This window comes from Sus scrofa, chromosome 7 (genome assembly GCF_054392235.1).
Source record: "Sus scrofa isolate SSC_HxYL_T2T_F1_AM1 chromosome 7, Sscrofa_HxYL_maternal_Yorkshire_Landrace_v2.0, whole genome shotgun sequence".
NCBI lineage: Eukaryota > Metazoa > Chordata > Mammalia > Artiodactyla > Suidae > Sus > Sus scrofa.
The window spans coordinates 50250849-50264256 of record NC_139389.1 but is presented as its reverse complement, the minus strand read 5'-3'; the positions used below and the strand labels follow the sequence as shown (position 1 = coordinate 50264256).

Here is a 13408-nt window from a genome sequence, read left to right as displayed (position 1 = left end):
GGGTTTGATCCCTGGCCTCATCAGAGGGTTAATGATCCAGTGTTGCCATGAGCTGTGGTGTAGGTTGCAGATGCGGCTCAGATCTGGTGTTGCTGTGGCTGTGGTGTAGGCCGGCAGCTGCAACTCCATTTTGACCTCTAGCCTGGAAACTTCCATACACCTCAAGTTCATCCCTAAACAAGAAAAAAAAAGTATCACAGTATCAGTCTGTGCATCTTAATTTTTAGTTCTAAATACATGCTCCTTGAATCTAAGCTAGCTCTCTTTGGATGCCATTTCCCACCAAGTTCTACATCGTTGTTAATTTCCTTTAGTTTTTGGTTCACGGATGGATGCTTCTGTGAGTCCTCCAGCAGCTGAAAGCTTATTCCGAGGTCCTGAAATGCATGTGCACACAGGACTCTTCTGAAAGACGTCTCACAAAACTAGTCACTTTGGAGCAACACAGAAACACCCTTCTACATTCTCCCTCATCACAGCTCTTCTGCCTTTAAAATTATTTCCCCTATGAATGGGGGAAAGCTAATTGATAGATTTTTTTAATCAAATCTGTTTTGCTTCCTCAATTTTTATTTTTATTTTTTTGCTTTTTTTAGGGCCATACCCATGCATATGGAGATTCCCAGGCTAGGGCTCCAGTTGGAGCTGCAGCTGCCGGCCTACACCACTGCCACAGTAACACCAGATCCAAGCCGCATCTGCGACCTACACCACAGCTCACGACAATGCCGGTTCCTTAACCCACTGAGTAAGGCCAGGGATCGAACCTTCATCCTCATGGTTGCTAGTCAGATGTATTAACCACTGAGCCACCATGGGACCTCCTTCCCCAATTTTTTTAAATGGAAACCTTTCATGTGTCTTTGACAAACTAGAAAGCAAACCGAGTAAACAAAGCAGAGTTGACCTCAGAAAGGAGGTGAAGGGGTAGTGGATAATGATTCATGATTCATGTCTAAGCACCCCAAAGTTTCCCATTCCCATCTTCCTGTGCCTGCCCCACCCGCTCCTCCAGTACGTGTCAAGTGATTTGCTTTTGTTGACTAGCTTGTGATTACGAACAGTTGAGCTTTAGTTGTGAGTTTGTGATACATATACTCAATGTAGACATCTTTTTTTTTTTTTCAGTGGCCATACCCAGGGCATATGGAAATTCCTGGCCAGGGATTGAGTCCAAGCTGCAGCTGCAGCCACACTGGATCCTTTAACCCACTGCACCGGTCTGGGAATCAAATGCATGCCTCTGCAGCAACATGAGCCGCTGCAGTCAGATTCTTAACCCACTGTGCCACAGCAGGAACTCATCAGTGTAACATCGAAACAAACTCTCTCTGGTTTATTTTGTTCTGTTGGAGGAGGCGTGATGTTAAGAAACTCCACTATTTATACCATTTAAAAGTTTGTTAACCCGATTTCACATGTTGGCTAAATGAGCTTCTCTTTAGGAGGCGAACAAACTTGGACAGTTTAATTTATCTTGCCTGCGAGTCTGGTTCTTCACAGGTTGAGAGGATGAATGGTTAGATGATTCACTGGGGGAGTCTGAAGCTTGTGGATTTCAGGATGGGAGTGAGGGCGTAGAAGGATGGAGAACGTGTGGGGGGTGTTATATGGGGTAGGGGAGCCTGGGGAGAGTTCACCTCAGAGAAGGAGTTGACAGTTTCTGAGAGTCAGAAATCCCGGGGGAGCTTAGCTGGGTGGCTGAAGCTCAAATGTCTTATGAGGCTGTAGTCAAGCCATCAGTGGGAGTTACAATCATCTGAAGGCCCAATTGGGGCTGGAAAACCCACTTCCAAGTTCTCTTGCGTGGTTGTTGGGAGGCTTCAGGTCCTTACTAGTTATTGGCTGGAGACTCAAACCTAACCATGTGGGCCTCTCCATGACATGTCCTCATCAATGCAGCTGGCTTCCCCCGGAGCAAGTGATGAGAAGGGGGGCAGGGAAGAAAATGCACAATGAAGAGGGAAGTCACAGTGTCTCTTATAACCTAATCTCAGAATTGATAGCCCACCACTTCTACTATATTCTATTGGTCAACAGATCAACCCTAGTACAATATGAGAGGAAATTATAAAAAGTCGTGAATACCCAGAGTCAGGGATGGTCAGGGGTCATCTTGGAGGCTGGGTGCCGTACACTCTAAGTCTGGGAGTCTCTTTATCACATTGTCACTGTAGGCAGCCCCGGGGACAGCCTGAGTTGTCATCTTCTAAATGGCCATGCCTAACAGCAAGGTGATGCATACAGGAATTGTGGGAATCTCAGGAAGTACTACGGAACTTCCCAGAAGAACAATATGGAGTTGAGTTAGGGTTTCCTACAAGTATAAATACTTGTGATCTATAAATACAAAGGTGGTGACCATCTTCTCTCTCCTCACTGTTCTGGTTGATGCCAGTCTGCAGACCGACTAGAAATGAAATCTGGTGCTCCTGCGAGACAGGCTATAGGTGGCCTCAGGAACGGTGCCTCCCCCATCTCACTTGTCAAGAGCATGATGGCTCCCATGCCGGAAGTCCTTGCAGTTGCCTTAAGGGACTGCCTCCCGAGGGACCTTTCTGCCAGCTCCAAGGAGGTAAGCAATTGCTCACTGAATGTTTGTTTGTCGAGTGGCTATTTGATATCAACTCTAGCAAAAGTCTCTCTGCCCTGTGTGTACTCAAATGCTAACATGAGATTTTTAAATATCACCCTGTGTTCTTCAGGTGCTGTTACCCTGAGAATGTCAGTCAGACTCAATGTGGGCTTTCAAGAAGACCTCAGGAACTCTTCCTCTGCCCTTTATCGGTCCTACAAGACGGACTTGGAAACAGCGGTAAGTTTTGGTCCCAGGAGCTTCTTAACCACCAAACTCTTTGGGCTGAACTGAATCCATTGCATTTACAGTGGGCAGTTTGCTTAATTCTCTCAGAATATATGAATGTATGTCGAAATTATTTCTTGACATCTGGGATGATGAATTAAGAAGCGCTCAAAACAGACAGTGTTCAGGGAACAGCTTGACATCATCTTGACCTACAGGTGGAACTTCTTCCCAGGACAGGATTGATTCAGGTAAAATTTGATGGCGTTGGGAGTTCTCATTGTGGTTCAGCAGTAATGAACCCAACTGACTAGTATCGTGAGGATGCAGGTTTGATCCCTGGCCTCACTGAGTGGGTTAAGGATCCGGCATTGCCATGAGCTGCGGTGTAGGTTGGCAGCTGCAGCTCCAATTCGACTCCAAGCCTGGGAACTTCCACATATGGAAGAGACCCTAAAAAGCAAAAAACAAAAACAAAAACAAAAAGTAAAAATGTGGTGGCATCAACTCACTGAAAACTGAGGCCCCAAAAACCTGGCCTAGAATCATCAGAAGGTGCATTTCTGTTCGTCTTCACATACCAAGTGGATGAAACTCTGAATATCTTTTGGGCACACCAGCCCACGTCTGGCACAGAGGATTCCAAAACCCTCTATACGAGAAGTCCCCAGGCATTCACACTGAAGGCAGATGTAAATTTCCTCATGTGAAAATAGAGAATATTCCCCCCAGTGCAAACTGTGTGCCAGATATTATTCTAAGTGCTTTATATTGGATTAATTCATCTAAACCTAAATGCTTTGTGTGAGTCAGCTTATTTGAAACAGACCTAGTGTACCACTGGCGTGTTACAATTTACTACAGGTGGGCTGAGGTAGTGTCTCCCCTTAACTTTCTAGGAGCCCAAACCCCTGCCTCAGCCAGGAATAGCCTCCCACTTACACCAAAGAGCCACGCAAATATCACCATTGTTCCTGGGTGCCATGACAAAGTGCTGCTAAAAAGTGCTCTGGGACATCTAATGCATATGCATTTCTGTGCATAATCAGCACCTAATTGTTCTGAACAGAGTGAGAATCCCTCTCCTGCACATGTCCCTGGTACTAAGTTACTTTTGAGGAAAAATATAGTTACATAGTAATCTTTGGATCCCACCCAGCCAGCCACCTAACACAGTGCTCTGCACCTCACCTCTGCCTGCAAAAGTCCCTTGATTCAAATTGAATCTCTGGTGGGGTTGGTATTCAGGGAGACAGAGTGGAGGAAAACCATCAGCCAAAAACCCCATTGGCTTAACCAAAGCTGCTATATGTTAAGAGAGGGATTGTGAGGGATCTGGCAGTGTGGCAGCTGCAAGAATGTGCTTCATAGATTTCCAACTACAGGGAGCGTAATTGACAAGGGTCGCAACGGTTGCCCTGGTAACCCGTGGCAGTGTTTTGCTGCCCACCACCAGTGAATGAGCAGGGCAGGTCTGTCTAGCAGAAACGGGACTCCTCTGAAGGCTGTACGGAACCTCCCCAGGCTCGATCTAGGATGATTTCATCCAGCTTACCCTCTCGTTTAATTTCACCCGGGTCTGATGGCACTCCTGCCTTCCTCGCTGCCTTCCTATTTTTTCCCCTTAGGCATCTCTCTAAGTAAATTTTTTGCACTTTTAACCTAGCGTTTGCTTCCCAGAAAACCCAGAATGACCTAGGTAGATAGGAGTTATTTCTCCAAAGATCAGTCAATGCCAGCACTAATAAAACATACAGGAGACCATTTTACCCAAGGTGATCAGAGTCAATTAACTCTTGTTTCAAATTGTTTGACACAGCTCTCAGAGGACCTTGAACCATGACACTTGTCTTGCTTTGTTTTCCAGTTCTGGAAGGGTTACAGTATTTTACCAGGCTTCAAATTGGTGACTGTGACAGGGTTCAGGTAAGAATGCTGTAACTGGATTATTTTTGTCCAGTGGCAGAAACCAACATGCTAGTGAAAAAACAAAAGTCCCTTTGAGGGGCACGATTTGGGACGTTCAGTGGGGGAAGTTGGAAAAGGTGAAGACATGCCAGGTTCCCATGGCTTAAAGGATAAGAAAATATTGAGAACAGTAACTCCATCCTTAGAGATATACCTACTTAGAAGGAAAATGAAAAAAAGACTTGTGTTCATTCTATGCATGCAAGAATTTTGCAAACAGAGACAAGGAATAATGTTTGCCATCCAGGGAGGTCAGAAATATCAAAATAAAAAATGAAATAATGTCATGCAATGATGATGCCTTTATTCAAAAAAAAAAAAAAAAAAAGGAGGCGTTGCCATTCAGCAGGTTAAGAACCCGACTAGTATCTGTGAGGATGTGGGTTAATCCCTGGCCTTGCTCCATGGGGGAAGGATCCAGCACTGCTGCAAGCTGAAGCATAGGTCACAGACTCGGATCTTGGGTTGCCATGACTGTGGTGTATGTTGGCAGCTGCAGCTCTGATTAGAACCCTAGCCAGGGGGTGGCTGTAAAAAAAACAAAAACAAAAACAAAAAAAAAAACATTGACCAGCCAGGCTTGACTACAGTGTTGCCTTCTGTGGTCAAGTGCACAGAGTACAACACTCTCCTGGGGTGAGGCGCCCTAGCAGCCTTGACTGGGTGTGTGCAATGTTGCAAAAAGTTAGTTGCCAGTTCAAAAAATTAAGAAGGTTTTCCGAGACATTCAGGATTTTGGCATCACTGGATGTTCGGCAAAGCTGATAACAGTGTGAAAACAGTCTCTGCGTGGTGGCTGCAACCCTCAGACCAGCTTATGGGACTCAGTTCACTCCCCCCACCCCCATCTATTCCAGCTGCTTATGTTGTCTATTCACAGACCCTTGAGTATTTGAGCCTCAGACTTTCAACCAGAGCTTGGAAATGGGTGGATTTTAGTGAACCCTGGAAGATAAAGGTTCCCGGGCTGTTCTCACCATTTTCTTCTCTTATGCAAATAAACCATGAGAAGCTAGACTCTTCCAGATCACGTATGGCTTTACTGAACTGGGTGATCTCCATGCAGGCCCGGAAGTGTGGTTGTGGCTTATGAAGTCACGTCGACAGCAGCGCCACTGGAATTAATGCGTAAAGCGAATGAGCAAGTAACCCAGAGCCTCAACCAGACCTACAAGCTGGACAGCAGTTCCTTCCACATTACTTACAGTAGTAAGTAGAACAGAGCTACATTTTTCCTATAGATACATTCTATTTCAATACAGTAATGGTACCTATCATTATGCTTAAACATCACCTTACAACAAACTCCTTGGAAACAGACTCACCAGCTTCCGGCCCAGGGCTTTAGTGCCATCTCCCCATCTCGGGCCAGTGCAGATCCTCCTAACACAGCTAATGTCACTGTAGTTGTTGGATGGGAGCTTCCAGGATGCAGAGATGTCACCAGGGGGCCACAGAGCCAGCTGGGTTTAGAGATTTTTTTTTATTAACAGAACCCAAAACATCCAAAAAACAGAACTAATATGGTGGGGGGGGCTATTCATGAAATGCATTGATATTGACTAGGGGACCATTGTGATTTCAGTGCATTAGTTCTCAAAGGGTGGCCTCCGGATCAGCTGCACTGGCGCCATCTGGGAACTCACTAGAAATGCAGATTCTTGGGGCCACCCCAAGCCAACCTGGGCCAGACTGTATTTCAGCAGGCTCCTCCAGTGATTCTGATGCATAGAAAGTTTGAGAACCACTGCTTGTGGGATCAAAGAAAACTGGAACATTAAAAGTAGGGGGAATAGGTGGCCTCAAAATGCAGACTAACCCAGAAGCAATGCCAGCAATACCACATATAGCTGTGGTAAGGTTAAATGTTCTCTCTCATTTTAGAAATGGGAAACAGAAAAAAAATTAAAAATTAAAAAAAAATGGGGGAGTTCCCGTTGTGGCGCAGTGGTTAACGAATCCGACTAGGAACCATGAGGTTGCGGGTTCGGTCCCTGCCCTTGCTCAGTGGGTTAACGATCCGGCGTTGCCGTGAGCTGTGGTGTAGGTTGCAGACGCGGCTCGGATCCCGTGTTGCTGTGCCTCTGGCGTAGGCCGGTGGCTACAGCTCCGATTCAACCCCTAGCCTGGGAACCTCCATATGCCGCGGGAGCGGCCCAAGAAATAGCAACCACAACAACAACAAAAAAAAGACAAAAGACAAAAAAAAAATGGGGAACAGAGTTGAACTCTGTTGCCTATTAGGTGGTTGGACTTACTGTTTCTCAGGGGATAGGAAGGGGGGCCAATGGGCAGATGTTTGGTGGGCAGGGTCCATGGTTCCAAAGTAAAGGTGATTCCTCTTTTTCTAAAAAAAAAAAAAAATTTAATTATAGTTGACTTACAGTGTTCTGTCAATTTCTGCTGTACAGCAAAGCAACCCAGCCATACATAAATACACACTCTTTTTCTCGTATTATCTTCCATCATGTTCTATCACAAGTGATTAGGTATAGTTCCCTGTTCTGTACAGCAGGGCCTGATTCCTCTTTGAAACAACATGATGGGAGTTCCCATTGTGGTGCAGTGGAAACGAATCTGACTAGTATCCATGAGGATGTGGGTTCAATCCCTGGCCTTGCCCAGTGGGTTGGGCATCTGGCATTGCTGTGAGCTGTAGTGTAGCAGTGAACTATAGGTCACAGATGTGGCTTGGATTGCACACTGCTGTGGCTGTGATGTAGGCTGGCAGCCATAGCTCCGATTCAACTCCTAGCTTGGGGCTTGCATATGCCACAATTGTGGCCCTAAAGCAAAAGAAAGAAAGAAAGACAGACAGACAAACGGAAGGGAGGAGGAAGGAAGGATGAAAGGGAAGAAGGAAGAAAAAAAAGAGAGAGAGAAAAGAAATGATCGATGTTGCCGTGTCTTGAGCTCAGCTCAGGAGGGGCACCCCTTCTCAGGAGTGAGTCCATCCTTGCCACAGGGTCATCTTCTTTCCCTTTATATTCTCTGCCAGTATTTCTAGACATCAGATCCTTTTGAAAGATAAAATACTGAAAGGGATATGCACAATGGTAAGAAAGTGCTGTAACATAAGCAAAATAAAAAGTCAGAATGAATAAGGCAGACATGATATAGGGGAAAACGGAAAATTTTTTTGTACCTCAATGACTTTTATTATATGTATAGTTAGTTGCACAATGATCATCACAACCAAATTTCCCAAACCCCCAGCCCATCCTAACCAACTCCTCTCCCCCGTTAACCTGTCTCCTTTGGTAACCATAAGTTTTTCAAAGTCTGGGAGTCACTATCTGTTCTGCAATGAAGATCATTGCATCCTTTTTTTTTTTTTTTTTTTAGATTCCACATATAAGTGATAGCATATGATGCTTGTGTCTCACTGTCTAACTTCACTTAGCATGATAATTTCTAGGTCCATCCATGTTGTTGCAAATGCCATTATTCCATTCCTTTTAATGGCTGAGTAATATTCCATTATGTATATGTACCACATCTTCTTTATCCACTCCTCTGTCGATGGACACAGGTTGCCTCCACGTCTTGGCTATTGTATATTGTGCTATAGTGAACATTGGAATACATGTATCTTTTCGAGTGATGGTTTTCTCTGGATAGATGCCCAGGAGTGGGATTGTGGGATCAAAGAAAACTGGAACATTAAAAGCAGGGGGAATAGGTGGCCTCAAAATGCAGACTAACCCAGAAGCAGTGCCAGCAATACCACCGCTTTGACCCCTAACACCACCCCGCAGCTAGCAGATGCTTTGGCAGGAAATTTTGTTTTCCTTTTTTTTTTCTTTTTTTTTTTTCAATTATAGTTGATTTACAATGCTATACCAATTTCTGCAGTTATATATATATATATATATATATATATATATATATATATATATATATATATTTTTTTTTTTTTTTTTTTTTTTTTTTGTCTTTTTAAGGCCACACTCGCAGCATATGGAGGTTCCCAGGCTAGGGGTCCAATGTTCACCACAGCCACAGCGATGTCAGATCTGAGCCGCATCTGCGACCTATACCGCAGCTCATGGCAACACCAGATCCTTAACCCACTGAATAAGACCAGGGATCGAACCCGCAACCTCATGATTCCTAGTCGGATTCGTCTCCTCTGCGCCATGACGGGAACTCCTATAATTTTTTTTTTTAATTTGTGGTTCTGAGGGTGTGGAGCATATTAGGCCCTAGCATACATGAGCTTCACTCATAATTACTCTTTCCCCCAAATTTTAGCTGTGCTGAAGACAGTCAGCCATTTATAGGAATAAGTATTCAGCAGTTTTCCTGAGCAGTTTTTCCTGAGCAGTTTTCCTGAGTCAGTCCAAAAACACAAAAATGCTCCGGTGTCCCTGGCTTACTCTCTAGAAAGCCACGAAGTCGTCGTGAGTGGCACTCGCGCCCCCTTTTGCAGAAGATCTGTATCTCCCTTTGCCTTTCAAAGCCTAGTTTGTGGTTCTAGTTTGTGGTGTAGCCTCAGACCAGCAAACATGAACTGCAGTCACATGCAACTCCACCCAGGAGCTCAGACGCCAGCCTGCTTTCCACAGGCTTGGTGGGGTTTATCCCAAGTACAAAGATCCAGAAACGTCAAGTAGCTGGGTGGTCTTTAAAAAAATCATGATTATAGCAGATGGCAAGGCTGAGGCATGCAAGGGAGAGGAAGAGAAAAAGAAACAAACAAACAAAAATCCTGAATGGACGAGTGGGTATCAGGAACTTCTTTTGAAGTCCATTTTCCTGAAACAGGAAAGGCACGTGGCAAGCGTCGGAATAATCCCTTTTATTTTGTTGCATGTTAATGCTCTGGTGATGCTTGCTAAATCAGCAGGCTCCCTTAATTAGGACACTCTCTTCATTTCTTTTTTTAAATAGAAGCACAGTTGATCTCCATTGTTGTGTTAATTCCAGCTGTACCGCAAAGTGATTCATTTACACATTTGTGTTCTTTCTTACTCTTCTTTTCCATTATGGGTTTTCACAAGCTGTTAAATACAGTTCCCTGTGCTGTATAGTAGGACCTTGTGATTTATCCATTCTATATATAATAGCATACCTCTGCTAACCCCGGCCTCCTGCCCCCCCAACCCCCTCCAACCCCCCCCGGCCCCCCGCACCCACAAGTCAGAACACTCCTTTCATTAATCACTCCCACAACATGTATGATCAATTCCATGTAACCACGTGATGCCAGCACTTCCCTGCACTGTCGCTATGAGCAGCTTGGTAATGAAAAGAGGGACACCATTATTGTATCTTTTCTCCGTGAAGCCCATTTTCTGTACATTATATATTATTTCCATTTGACAGGTGATGCAGTGGAAGCTTAGAAATGGTAAATAATTTGCTCCAAGCCACATCAGCATAAGTTTATTCGTAGAAGTAAATCTTTTTGTTACTGTATGAAACAAAATTTGTGTACTTTCCCTGTCAGTTTACGATGTGAAATATTCACAGATGGCCTTGCTTCCTAATAGGTGAATGTGGTTTTCTGAAATATTATTTTATTCAGGAGCCTAAAAAAAAAGATAAGAAGTGTTAAGATGCCTTGATATTTTGATCAGAACATCATAACACCCCATGTTAATTCCATGGTAATTTAGCCCCATGTTTACTATATGACAAGGGTGTAGCCTGAGCATGAAACTCCATCCAAAAGAGGCCTCACAGAGCCTCCTTCCCCAGCTCCTCTGATTTTTTTCAATCCATGGGACTCATGAAGGACAAAGTACAGCTTAAAGGGGAAAATCTACATGGTGTCTAAGCAAAGGACAACCATAAAAACACATACAAAAATAGCAACTACTGTGTTTTATTTCTATTTGTGAAATGGCTTAATATCATGTTTCTCCAGAATTTTACTGTGAAAAAAATGTTAAGAGCTGGTCTTCCTCCAAATCACCTCCCAAGGTAGCTTTTACTGTCCTGTTTTCCTGACAAGGGAGTTGAGGCTCAGAGACGCTAAGCAAGTTTCCCAGGGCCACACAGCTATGCCTGGCATAGAACAAGGAATCAAATCCAGGCCTGTATGTTTACACAGCTTCCACTCTTATGGACCCATGGGTACTAGGTCTTTTAAAAAATTCTTATTTCCTGGAGTTCCCATTGTGGCTTAGTGGTTAACGAATCTGACTAGCATCCATGAGTACCCAGGTTCGCTCCCTGGCCTTGCTCAATGGGTTAAGGATCTGGCATTGCCATGAGCTGTGATGTAGGTCACAGATGCAGCTTGGATCTGGCATTGCTGTGGCTGTGGTGTAGGCCAGCCGCTACAGCTTCGATTCGACCCCTGGCCTAGGAACCTCCTTATGCCTCAGATACAGCCCAAAAGAGAGCGAAAAGGAAAGAAAAAAATTCTTATTTCCCAAGCACACTTTATTGCAAAAATTAATTTGTTTTCCTGCTTTTAATTCATCAAAGACACAGGACAGAGCTTTTGGTCAGCATGAGGTATCAGTTATTGGTAAGAAGCCATTGATATTTTTTGAGTCAGTAGCAAAGAAACCTGATGCTTAAGTTAGCTAGCACGGCTTTTTCGTAAGCATATGTGCAAATTTCTACCAGATTATTTGAAATATTGAAAATAGCTCTGGGATCTCCATTAACTACCATCAAGGACTGTTAAGTGTGCAAAGGATCCCAGACTGGAAACCATGTCCCTAGAAGCAGGTGGACTGTCACTCTTGGGACCTCAGATCCCAGTGGCCCAGGGAATGGAGCAAGGAGGACCAGTTGCCTCATTCGTTGCCATGGAGACCTTGTGAGAACCCCAGTGGTGATGGTGGCGGGGGCGACTGGGAGAGTAGCATTGGTTCCATTATTTTCTTTGGGATCCTAATACGTTTTCTTTGGGTTTCTAGATGAAACCAAGTTCTCCATCTCACCAGAAATCATCTTTGAAGGGGATACAGTAACTCTGATGTGTGAAATCGAAGTCCCGTCCTCCAACGTGTCCTGGCACCATGTTGAAAGGGGCTTCGAGGTCCAGAACAGCAGCAGATTCTCCATCTACACAGTCATGCTCAACATGACCTCCGTGTCACGCTTCACCATTTACAACATCACTCAGGAGGATGCCGGTGGGTTTCCAGCCAGTAAATCCATCTGGGCGAGGAAAGGAATCAAGGGCTCAGAACGAATCAAACTGCAGCCTGTGTAGATAGCATCTTCCTCTTCCAAAAGAAGTCACCAGGCTCAGCTTTCCCGAATTGAAAATGGAACCTGTGGAGTTCCCGTTGTGGCTCAGTGGGTTAGGAACCCGACGAGGAACCATGAGGATGTGGGTTTGATCCCTGGCCTCGCTCAGTGGGTTACGGATCCGGCGTTGCCATGAGCTGTGGCGTAGGTCACAGATGCGGCTCGGATCCAGTGTTACTGTGGCTGTGGTGTAGGCAGGCAGCTGCAGCTCCAATTCAACCCCTAGCCCGGGACCTTCCATGGGCCACAGGTGCAGTCATAAAAAGAAAAAAAAATGGGGTGGGGAGGGGAAAACAAAAAAGAAAAAAGAATGAAAGAAAGGAAGAAAAAGAAAGAAAACGAACCCCATAGGGAATAAGCCAAGCAAAATTGACCTTGGGGGACAAATACTGTTTTCCACACTTACTGAAGCTTACGAGTTGGAGCCTAAAACAAAAAAGCAGGTTCATTTCTAATCATTTTTTAAGCATTTCGAAGAGGGTGGTTAAGGTAGAATTGACATATAATAAGCTATACAGATTTAAAGTGGACAACTTTATAAGTTTTTTGTTTTTTCCTTTTTACGGCCATACCTGCAGCATAATAAGTTTGGGTCTATATGTACACCTGGGCCACTATCACCATAACCAAGAAGTGACTGTCACTGTCCCCCAGTTTTTGGGTCCTTCATTGTCATCCCTCCCACCGGCCCCTCCCCCAGCAACCACAGACGTGTCTTATACCGACGTCCTGGAATTGAGGAGCCCCGTCGCAATCCACGTGCCAGCAGGAACATCTCTTTCTCTGAATGAGAAGCTGGGCTGCAGGCACAAGGGTTCGATCACGTATTTGCTGCAGAGTTAAATAGGATACCCACCTTATCCGTGATCTTCTAATTCTCCAAGGTTTTCCCACTCTTGTCCTTTCTACCTCTGAAGCATCCCCACACTTTTTTTTTTTTTGTCTTTTGTCTTTTAGGGCCACACCCATAGCATATGGAGGTTCCCAGGCTAGGGGTCACATCAGAGCTGCAGCCACCGGCCTACTTCACAGCCACAGCAACGAGGGATCCAAGCTGCGTCTGCGACCCACACCACAGCTCACGGCAACGCTGGATCCTTAACCCACTGAGCAAGGCCAGGGATCAAACCCGCAACCTCATGGTTCCTAGTCAGATTCGTTTCCACTGCGCCATGACAGGAACTCCTTTTTTTTTTTTTTTTCCCTTTCCAGCCAGGACTCTGACATTTCCACTCTTTTCCTTCAAATATCTCTCTACCCTTTACCTTGTGGTATCAGAAATACCTGCCCTGACCTTCTGCACTTCCCGAGTGTTCCTCAAGGGTTGTTTAGACCAAGTCTCAGGTGCTTTTGAAAATGTCTCATGTTAAGGATCTGGTGTTGCCATGAGCTGTGGTGGCAGATGCGGCTCGGATCCCATGT

The 13408-nt window shown here is 44.9% G+C and overlaps 1 protein-coding gene across 18 annotated transcripts in view; it reads left to right on the top strand.

The window, feature by feature from the left end:
- Nucleotides 1-13408, top strand: part of ADGRF5 (adhesion G protein-coupled receptor F5) — a 129456-nt gene that overhangs the window by 83469 nt on the left and 32579 nt on the right. For all 18 annotated transcript variants that reach the window (XM_013978015.3, XM_084968306.1, XM_084968297.1 and 15 more), the window contains 5 exons: nucleotides 2399-2575; nucleotides 2706-2815; nucleotides 4671-4729; nucleotides 5838-5980; nucleotides 11650-11868. In XM_013978015.3, coding sequence (XP_013833469.3) covers nucleotides 2399-2575; nucleotides 2706-2815; nucleotides 4671-4729; nucleotides 5838-5980; nucleotides 11650-11868 — 708 coding nt within the window. The remainder of the gene's footprint in view (nucleotides 1-2398; nucleotides 2576-2705; nucleotides 2816-4670; nucleotides 4730-5837; nucleotides 5981-11649; nucleotides 11869-13408) is intronic.